This window comes from Neophocaena asiaeorientalis, unplaced genomic scaffold (assembly GCF_003031525.2).
Source record: "Neophocaena asiaeorientalis asiaeorientalis breed wild unplaced genomic scaffold, Neophocaena_asiaeorientalis_V1.1 scaffold634, whole genome shotgun sequence".
Lineage (NCBI taxonomy): Eukaryota > Metazoa > Chordata > Mammalia > Artiodactyla > Phocoenidae > Neophocaena > Neophocaena asiaeorientalis.
The window spans coordinates 259,585-270,375 of record NW_020173971.1 but is presented as its reverse complement, the minus strand read 5'-3'; the positions used below and the strand labels follow the sequence as shown (position 1 = coordinate 270,375).

Sequence of the window (10,791 nt, the reverse complement as noted above, 5' to 3'; positions counted from 1 at the left end):
AAGTAAAAAAAAAACACACGTAAATACATGTGGGTTCTGGTGATAAGTTCTCTAAAATAGTGGGGGAAATAACCTACATATGCACAGGCAATGCTCTGTCTCTGGAGGAGCAGAGGAGCGGGTGAGTTTAGGGCTGTCTGATCCCCAGGGCGATGAAGTCCTAGAGCTGAATCCCAAATCCTCCTTTTTAAAAGGAAATGGTGGCCCAAAGCCTTCTGCATTTGTCTGAGGTCACAGTTTATGGCCCTATTAGATCCAGAAACCAGGTATCCTGATACCCTGTCCACTGCCCCTAGCCTAGAGCCCTTCATCCTCCCTTCTAGCACTCTCTCAGGGGACTGGGGACCCAAGTATATGTACAAAAGCCCAGAGTGGGTCAACATTTTGGTGAATGGGGCTTCTTTTTAGACCTTCTCCCTACCTAGGGGAAACAGAGGGATTTTTTGTTTTGTTTTAATTCATCATATAATAGAGTAAATCAGTCTATTTTCGCACTTCTCATTGTAGGGTCTGTTGTCCCACACTCGGTTGAGAATCTGCTAGAGAACAGAAGCTCCTAGCTGACAATCTGTCCCTGCTCAGCTATATCCTTTAACAAGTAGGCTGGGATTTCCCTCTACAGCTCTGCAATCGGGTTGCATTAATTACTCATGTAAGTGCTTAGGGTGGGTGACGGACAGGAGAGCAAGAAATGGAAGGACACACGAGACAGGTAAAATAGGGCACTCAATTGGGGCAGGGGTAACTTGCTAAGTAGAAAATTAAGACCTATGTCAAGACCTGCTTTGTGCACGTGTCTAGTCAGAGCCTCCATGGCTGCACCCCACACCTACGGCTCCAGCTTCCTTGGTACAGGCGCCCCATCCGAGGCACAGCTGCACTTCTGCACCCTCATGTTGGGCAAGCTGACCACCTGGGGCCTGGGCTTGCCTCCCTCCGGGACGCTGACAATCATGGGCAGCGAGGTCGTCTCTGAGGCGATGCACTGTCTCGGCCCCAGAAATGGCCACCTGAAGGTCAGGGGCTCTGGGGGCTGCTGGCAGGTGCCCACACACTCATAGGCCAGGAAGCCTGGGGGCTCCAGGACCCAGTTCTCAGCCCACTTCATCCCCTGCAGGTCAATGTACACCTCCCGGCGGCAGCAGCGGGTGGCCTCGGTCGCTGGTGCCTTAGGATCACAGTTTCCCTGAGCTCTGTGGGGGGCAAGGAGAGGCAGAGTCAGAGGTCAGCTGGGAGGGCAGAGGTCAGCTGGGAGGACAGAGGTCAGGGAGCCCAGGGCGGGGCTTAGTGGGGCATCTGGAGGGAGACTTATGGTCCATCTCTTGTTATGTTCAAAATGCTGGCTATTTGTGATAAGTGGTGAATGAATAAACATATCCAAAACATAAATTATGAATCAGTTACTGTTCACTACAGGTTTCCTATTATGCTAGGCACTGAACTAAGTACTTTACATATATTATCTCAGATGATACTTGCATTTCATCCTCAGATGAACCTTGAAGAGGTTCCAGTATCATTCCCATTACACATGAGGACACAGAGACCCAAAGGTGTTAACTGACATGCCAGAGTTCCTGCAGCAGTAGAAGGCAAAGGTACATGGACCCAGGCTGTACGATTCCAAAGCCCTCTTATTAATCACCCTAGTACACAGCTCCATCCACTCCAAAGAGCTAACTTGTCCCAAGAAGAAAGAATTCACCAATGCCAGAGGAAAGCTGTTTAACCCTAGTAACCGCTAATGCTAATATTTTTCAAAGAATTAATCAGGGAAGAGGGTAGAGTGAAAAGAGATGATTACAATAATGTATACATATCAATGACAACATAAAGCTTGTTGAAAATACCTGAAGTTTTTTGGGTTTTGGTTGTTGGTTTTGTTTGTTTTCTTTTTGCCTGTTGGTTGGCTTACGGGATCTTAGCTCCCCGACCAGGGACTAAACCTGCACCCCCCCTCACCCCCTGCCCACAGTGAAAGCGAGGAGTTCTAACCACTGGGCTTCCAGGGAATTCCCTGAAGATATTTTCAATAAAATATTTGAATAATAAAAATTCCTACCATTAGAAACTCTTAACATGTAGTGGGGAATCAGTTGCATCCTGGGGCTATCTGCATCTGCCCCCCAGCTGGTTCCTGCCGCCGTGGGCTGGGACCACCCAGTCTACTAGAGTCCTGGCCCTTGGGGTCAGCGGGGCCCCTCCGGGCACCAGGGGAGCTCTGAGGGTGGCAGGGCCACTGAGGCGGTGGCCAGGCAGGGAGAGACCAGCCCCTGTTCTGTCTCCCTGGGCCAAGCTCAGTTACCTAAAAATCCCCCTATGTGTCTGGGCCTTGTTTGTAACAATCTCCGCCCAGCGGGAAGGCTGGCAGGGCTGACAGGGCTACCTCAGCTGAGATGCTGAAGATCAGAACCCTCCCCTGGGGGCACCTGGCCTTGGGTCTAGCTCTGGGCACTGAGAAGGAGAGTCCAGGCCCAGGGAGGTAAGAGGCTGAATAGGACTCAGGATGGCTGCCTCCCTGACAGCTGAATAGCTCGGCGTTACGCTACAGTGTTGTCCTGACACCTTTTCATCCACAATAACGCACTTTAGTATTCACAGCGCTGGGAGATGGGTCAGCTAGAGTCACACCAGTGCTCCGGAGGAACAAACAGAGAAGCAAAAAGATGATTCTAAAACCATTTGCTCGGGCTTCCCTGGTGGTGCAGTGGTTGAGAGTCCACCTGCCGATGCAGGGGACACGGGTTCGTGCCCCGGTCCGGGAAGATCCCACATGCCGCGGAGCGGCTGGGCCCGTGAGCCATGGCCGCTGGGCCTGCGCGTCCGGAGCCTGTGCTCCGCAACGGGAGAGGCCACAACAGTGAGAGGCCCGCGTACCGCAAAAACAAACAAACAAACAAACAAGAAAAACCATTTGCTCAAGGTCAGGCTACTGGTGGCAATGTGAAAACGGTACCCGGAAGCCCTGATTCTACGCCTCTCCCTAAGACTGTGCCAGGGTTCTCGCCACACCCACATGCTCCCATTGGTTCTGCTTTCTCGTTTCCATCCTCATCTTCTCTGATGCCTTAGCTTTGGCCCAGCTCCTTCTGGCCCCGAGGGGTGGGGCCCTCAGTGCAGACAGAGACCAGGGGCCCGGGCCCAGCCTTCCTCACAGTCCATGGTCCCTCCTCATCGCCCTGGGGAGCCTGCGCCCCCAGATCGCCTCCCCAGAGCAGCCCCCCCACCCCCACCCCGCGAGGACCAGGCTGCAGCAGGGAGGGAGGGCCTCACCTCGGAAGCTCTGGCTGAACCTCTTCCCCCGGGAGCGGGCCCCGTGGCTGCGCTGCAGCAGGGCCACGTACTGGGCCCTCACGTGGGCAGGGATGATCAGCCTCTCCACATCGGCCTCGTCCAGGACGGGAGCCTCGCTGAGGCGCAGCTGCCGCAGCAGGCTGCCCAGGACCCGCTCCTCGGTCAGGGCCGCCCCGGGGCCGGCCAGGGGCAGCGCCCAGAGCGCCCAGCAGAGCCAGAGGGGCCGCATGGTGCTGCTCGGGAGACGGAGGGGCAGAGCGGACGTGTCCCCGGACGAGGCTCCGGGAGGGTCCCAGCTGGGTGTGCTGAGGGCCAGGCTGGGCCAGCTTTATAGCCAGGCCTGGGCTGGGCCTGGGTGGTGGGAGGGAGGGAGCCCGGGAGGGAGGGAGGTCACACCCCTCGGACCTCCTGGGAGTTCAGCGGCCAGACAGGTCCCTGAGCCCCGAGGAGGGGGCTGTCTAGAAAGGGCACAAAGGGCTGTCTGGATGCCACACGGGCCTGGGGCCTCTGACCGCTGCTGTCTGGCAGCTCAATAATAATTTTAGTGTCTATTGAATTTGCCTGACCCCACCTCAGTCCTAGTCTATGAAAAAGTGAGCCTATTCTGTGGAAACGAGTGTCCCATTAGCCGGCTGCTTAAATCTCTTTCCTGCAGGCCAGTCTGGGTCTAGGTTTGCTCACTGAGAGGAAGGAGGGAAAGTGTTCTGCACTCCTGCCTGCTCCGGTCCAGGCCCCGTTCAGGGCACTTTCACAGAAGCCCCTTGAGTCGCCTCCCTCCATTCTCCAGTCCCTGCAAGCCCCCTCCCGCTCATCTCCACAGTCCCTCAGGTGACCCTGTCCTCCCCGTGACAGAAGGAAGCTAGACGCTATCAGGACAGGGAAGCTGGCAGCTCGGCTCTCTGCCAGTCCCAGGAGAAGCGATTTCTGCAAATGTCTTTGCAACCACAGGACTGCAGTGAGGGAGCCCTCAGGTGCAGCACCCTTCTGGAGAGCCAGCCCTCTGCACGGTGAGCCGGCCGCGGGCTCACAGCAGCAGCGCAGTCTGAGCCCAGGTCATGCCCGAATTCAGAACAACGGAGCTGCCCAGAGTCACGTGGGTGGGAGCCCCCAGTGCCTCCTCGAACACACATCTGAGGCTGGCTGGGCTCAAGTAGGGGGCCTGCTGCTCGCTGGCTATTTGAGCTGCTAACAAGTCCCCTAACTTCTCAGTGTCTCGGTTTCTCCTCTGAAGGAGGGGGCGATGACAGATCTACTTCACGGGCTAGTGTGAAGATTGAGTGGATTACACGCGTAAGACGCTGGGTGCAGCGCCTGGTGTAGTGAGCACCCTAGAGGGTTTGTTCTGGTTACATCTGCCTGCTCTTGCAGTCTCGGGGGCACCTTTCTAAAAATGACGATGATAAGAAGAGCAGTCATTTCCTGAGTGACGCTCTGTGCCAGGCAGTGTTCTGGGTCCTGGACGTGTATTCATAACAGCCCTAGGAGGCAGGTGTCGGCAACTGCAGATCTTCCAGATGCGAAGTCAGAACACTGCGTGGCGAAGGAACCTGCCTGCGCTCGCTCAGCAAGTCCCCGACGCCCCTCCTGGCACGGGGGATTTGAGTATGCGCAGGAGGAAGCCTTTCCCGAAAGGAGACAGCCTCACCTCCCCCTGTCCTGTCACGTGGGAGGTGAGCAACGACGGTGGAAGAGGACGGTGGTTGGGGGCCGAGGGGCCCAGTGCGCAGGGAGAACCCCTGAGCCCTTTCCCAGCAGGGGGCACTCTGGCCTCCTCTGTGGGTATGCTGTGTCACTGACAGGTCTCTCATGCCATCCCCCTGCCTCTGTGCTCCTCACATGTCCCAGGCAGAGGAAGAGAGAACCTTCTGGTGCTCGAGGGCGGAATTCCCCATGGATGAGAGCACAAATTGCACCATACGCCTATGTGCGTACATATAGATAGATAGATAGATAGACGTATGCATATACCTGCGCGTGTGCATTTGCTTGGGTTTTAGTAGTAAGGTGGGGGGGGGGCTTTGACTTCGAGGAAGGGGAGGAATAATAATAACGCTGATAATAATCATAACGGCTAATATTGTTTATGGGCTGCACACTGTTCTGAGTGCTTCGCGCAGGCTCAGCGGCCATGGCTCACGGGCCCAGCGGCTCCGCGGCAAGTGGGATCTTCCCGGACCGGGGCACGAACCCGTGTCCCCTGCATCGGCAGGCGGACTCCCAACCACTGCGCCACCAGGGAAGCCCACATTAACTCTTTATCCTCACAATTTGCCATGATTGTTCCCATTTTATAGATGAAGAAACTGAGGCATAAAGCTGGGTACCTGACTTACCCAAGGTCATACAGCTAGTAAGTGGCAGAGTGCGGGTTATTTGAAGGGAAGGAAACAAGGATTCTGTCAAACATGCTCACAGGACAAGGTAAGAGGAAATACAGAAATCCTGATAGTTGAACGGGGTGGGAGGGGTAATGGATGGGGGAGAGCTGGGAGCCTCTCAGCGGGCAGCACAATCATGACCTTTACTGCTTCTCTGCTCCCCTTTCCTTCTCTTGCACCTCTGTTTCCTCAGCATTTGTGTAATTCACAAGGCAGAATTCAAATCCCATCTTGGAGTTCATATATCACGTTGTTCCGACACCCCCTGAAATATAAGGCGCCAGGTCTGGGTCCGGCCTGTGGGGGCCCTTCTGCTCTCCCTGTGAAAAGTGTAGCCTTCTTCAAAAGGAGAGCTGTTGCCTTTCTTTGCAAGTGATTAGCAAGGAAAGGACTTACTTGATGCAAACATTTGGGCCTTAAGTCAGGCCAAAAGGTGCAGAAGTGTCACATTTGCAGGAGACCCCGGACTTGTGGCCCTCAGTCCCTGGAAGCCGTTCCATAATATGCAGTAGTCCACCACCCTCGCTGCTGGGTGAGAGGAAGAGATGTGGCTTATCACTGGCCAGGGTGGTGCCAAGGATATAACACCCAGGCTGCCCTTGCAAGCCGAGGCCCCCTCTCCGGGCCCCCAACATCTAGACCCCCCGGAGCTCCCCGGGGCTGGAAGCTCATGATGAGGCCTTGCGGGGCCCCTGTGCTGCAGCTCCCTGACCAGCCAGTGCGCCGAGGAGATGCCTCAGGGCTGAGGACCTCTGGGAGTCCCCCTGGTCAGAAGCCGCTTCTGCACCTGGGGTAACTGACCAGTTAAACTGAAACTTAGTTTTTCAGATAAGAAAGTAAAGTGGAAGCACCCTCCTTTGCTGGATTCTCTGCCTTTCCCAGGTGTCTCACTGGGCTCCTGGGCTGGCCTCCCAGCACGGAGCCGACTCTAGACTGAGTCCTTCATGGGAACTGGAACTGATCAGGACCAGTCCTGCCTTTGTGGATGGGCTTCTGGGGTCCGGTACTCAGGGAGCTCCTAGGGCCACTGGTGCCTGGGTAGATGGTCCACGGTTTGGAAACTGAGAATCCTTCCCAATTTCCCTTAAGGCGCGAGAGCCTGGGAGCATTTGTCACCCTCAGAGGATTTGTCCAGCAAGGTGCCCCATCCCCGGCCTTTTCCTGGCTACTTTGTAGAATCAGAGGGCTTAAGGCTGAAGTGGACCATCCCATCCATTCTCTTGCCCCCTGGTTTTTAGAGCTAAGAAAACTGAGGCCCAGAGAGGTGACAGCATCTCCAAGCTCACACAGGTAATGATGGATGCCTGCATAAAGCCAAGGTGTTTCGATTCCCAGCCCCAAATCTTTCCTCACCTTCAAACTATTTCCAGCACATGGTCCTGCAGGACCCCCTGAAGCTGGCTGGGAGCATCCATAAGCCCCAGGCAAGCTGGGGACTCAGTCAATCCAGGGTCGAGTCTGGGCTGGGCAGGGGATGCAGGGGAGGCAGACAGACAGAGGGCAAGTCTCCCAGACTCCTGAGGCTTTCTGGACACAGCCTCTTAGTCCTGCAGTGTGGATTCCAGGCGGACTGAAGAGTTTTGTTGGGGAAATAAAATAATTGAGCAATTAGCTAGTGGTGAATGTGGATTGGGAGACTTTTTTCAAGGGACCTATTAGTTGCAGGGAGGAAGGGCAGCTGCCCTTTGTCATGCAGAGCTGGGAACCAGGCCTCCCCTCCGACTGTGGATCTGGAGGGAGAGTCTGGTCAGGCAGTCTGTGGGGTCGGGTTGGGCTTGAAAAGTGGAAAAATTGTAAAAGAGCTTCCACTGACCTTGTGGGAGGGGAGACTGCTTACAAACCTCTCTGATTTCTAAGGTAGAAGGAGTGCATACTGTTTACGAACCTGTGTTGTTAGGGGTTTGAAAAGTTTGTGAAGACTTTTTTTCCCAGAGATAGTATGTTGTGTAACCGTGTGAATTCTGTACAGGCATGCAATTACTCCGCCTCCCGTCTGTTTTGTTGGCATGTTGTTGGCATGCACATGAGTTAGGACTGGGGACATTTACGACCAGTCTCCTCCCCACCCCCGGTGGCCTTTAGATAACCTAGACTGGCAGCCTCGCTCTGTCTTCCCCAGACCAGAGTCCACGGTTCCTGCAGCCGCTTTCCCTGACCTGGCGTCACCCGGCCCGGCCACCCAGCACAGCTTGGCCATCGTGGAGCCACAAAGCCCGCAGCCCCTGAGTGTCAGGAGTGCTCCCCCCCATGCCTCCCCTCCCTTCAGCCCCAGACAGCTTCTCTACAACCCCTGTTTGGGCACCTCCCACCTTCCGCCAGGTCTGGGTGTTTTTCCACAGGAGACTCTTGGGGGCAAATCATCTGAGGAGCTGGTGTAACTCTGGATTCCTGGACCCCAGCCCAGACCTCCTTAAGGGCTCGCATGGGGGTCCGGGGCCAGGAATCTGAATGTTAGAGCTTCTGCGCGTACACAGAGCAGGGTTGGGTGGCAGTGCGATAGCAGTCCTGTGGGAGAAAGGCATCCCATCCTACCATTAAGGAGAACCGTAACCCAGCCCTTTCCAGAGGGTTCCTCAGCTTCCTGATTGCCTGAGATGAGAGGAAATAAAGTGACCAGGAAAAAAAGGGAAACGAATTTTTTCCCTGAGGTCTTTTCTGGGCTTTTCCTAAACATTTGAGAGTCAGAGCAGACAATCAGAAAGGTTTTATTTTTCTCCCTCTGGTAAAAAGCCCTTTTGTGTCTTTCTCCACAGCTTCAGTATTTCTGAATATTTTCACATTCAAGGACCGTTACATAGGACACAGGAGCCCAGGGTGCTGATTCTGAACCGTGCCTCTCTGCCCAGGTGACGCCTAACTTGTCACTCTCGTGGCCACACGGAGCACAGACGGAGGTTCCTCCCCCGAGGCCCAGCCCGCTTTCCCACCCCTGCGTCCTGCCCCTCACATCGCCCTCCACTCGGCATTCAGGCCTCTCACAGAACACCTCCTGGAGGGTCATCTAGTGGCTCATTCTTCATCTCTCTTTTATCTTTGAAATGTTCTCATCTGGCAAGTCTCAGCATACATTTCACTTCCTTTATGAAAACCCTTCCTAATGTTCTGAGCACCCCCATCTCTCCCTGCCCAGTTCATCACTATGTTCTCTGGATGCCCTTGGTCTCTCGTGAAAACAGGGGGATGACACTCCCTGTGACATTCTGGAAAGAGATGCTGGGGTGCAGCTCTCCCGACAGAGCACGTGCTCAGCGAGGGACGGACACCCTCTAGGTGTAATCATGTCTAACATGGTGCCCGGCAGATAGTTTGTGCTCGAACTGCACTTGCTGAAAAAAGAGAGAGGCAGGGGGTGGGCAGCAGGGGAAAAAGAGAAGAGTAGATGAATGGAAATTAGACACATGAGATCTTACTCCAGATTAAGGCCACTATTGATTCAGGAAACTAATAGCCAACACATACAACGTTAAAGTTGACAAACTTGGCAGATGGACAGACAATGAGAAGCGTCTCCTGTGCTCACCTCTAACCTCTGCTCTGCTTCCCCAAAGCAACACTAAATCTTGTATGAGCTCCCAGAACGTCTGGACCTGCACAAGCCCAGGTGTGTGACAACATCCGTGTAGTAACATGTTCTCCTGTTTTCACCCGACAACACATCCTCCGCCGCCTCCCTGCCCTTGGAGACACAGCCAGGAGGCAGCAGGGCCGGAGCTGGGTCCTGGTTCTCCTGCTCTCACGTGATTCCCTTGGCCTTTTCTTTATGTTTTTTTCAGTGTGTCAAGATTTGCTTTTATAAACTAACTTGGCCAGATTAAGAGACTGAACAATACTTACACTTCTGAACTTCAAGGATCTAAAACTTGTCACATACTCCCCACCCAAATCCCCACCATCTTTTAGGGTAATATGACATGAATAAGTAGGTCAAAACACTTTTGAAAAAAATTTTTTTTCTTAATTTCTACTTATTCATTTATGCAAAGACAGTATCAACATAGGTAGTAGGAACACATTTTTTTTTTGCGGTACGCGGGCCTCTCACTGTTGTGGCGTCTCCCGTTGCGGAGCACAGGCTCCGGACGCGCAGGCTCAGCAGCCATGGCTCACGGGCCCAGCCGCTCCGCGGCATGTGGGATCTTCTCGGACCAGGGCACGAACCCACGTCCCCTGCATCGGCAGGCGGACTCTCAACCACTGCGCCACCAGGGAAGCCCCCCCACCATCTTTTTAGATGATATGACATGAATAAGTAGGTCAAAACGCTTTTGAAAAAAAATTTTTTTTCTTTATTTCTATTTATTCATTTATGCAAAGACAGTATCAACATAGGTAATAGGAACACACTTTTAAGTTTAATTTTCCATTTTGAAAGGTTCAGAATTTTGTCTCTTCTTTCTACCTTTTTAAATACTTCGGTCCAACAAAATAGCACACAAATAAAAAGTTTATTCCCTTACTTTTCTTAAGGTCATATTGGGATAATTAGAATTGGCTCTTTAGAATTTAGGTATCATTTATAGTAAACTGGAGATTTAATCATAGAATAATACATGTAAAATGTTATAGCACACACACACAAAAGTACAGAGAATTTTAAAAAGAACAAATTTCAGGGCACTTTCAAATTCTGAGGCATAAGAAAGCACTCTTGGGGATCCTTAAGTTAAAAGACTCTTCCCTTCAGATTCAGAATGAAGATTGTTAGGAATTGTAAGACAATGGGCACTGATGATATGGCTGATGGAAGATTCATTAGGCTAGGGAAAAATGGAGTTTCCATGTTTTAGTGAAGGGGCTGGCCAATGAAAGAAAACCCAGGAAGCCACTTTAAACTCATGTCCATGGCAGGTCAAATGATGCCGATAGAAGTGTTTCCCTTAGAAAGGTATTATCCCATTGCTACCTTTCCAAGGCTTAGTCCTCAAATTTTTTATACTGATACTTCTCTTCTTCACATCACCTGTTCTAGGAGCAAACCTCCTGGAAGAACGGTGCTGCAGACTGGAAAAACAAGACTGTGGGTATAGCAAAGGGGCTCTGGATCTCTAGTTATTTGTCACGGTTTACACTGTCTAACGAGGAATCTAGCTGATGTAAAAATGGACTGTTAACTCTAGAT

The 10,791-nt window shown here is 52.9% G+C and overlaps 1 protein-coding gene across 1 annotated transcript; it reads right to left on the bottom strand.

Moving 5' to 3' along the window:
- Nucleotides 1-829: 829 nt before the first annotated feature.
- LOC112404952 (left-right determination factor 2-like) lies at nt 830-3,523 on the bottom strand. The gene is made up of 2 exons (XM_024753142.1): nt 3,234-3,523; nt 830-1,193 (listed from the first exon to the last, which is right to left on the bottom strand). The coding sequence occupies exons 1-2, from the start codon at nt 3,521-3,523 to the stop codon at nt 830-832; spliced, it is 654 nt and encodes a 217-aa protein (XP_024608910.1).
- Between the last annotated feature and the right edge of the window lie 7,268 nt (nt 3,524-10,791).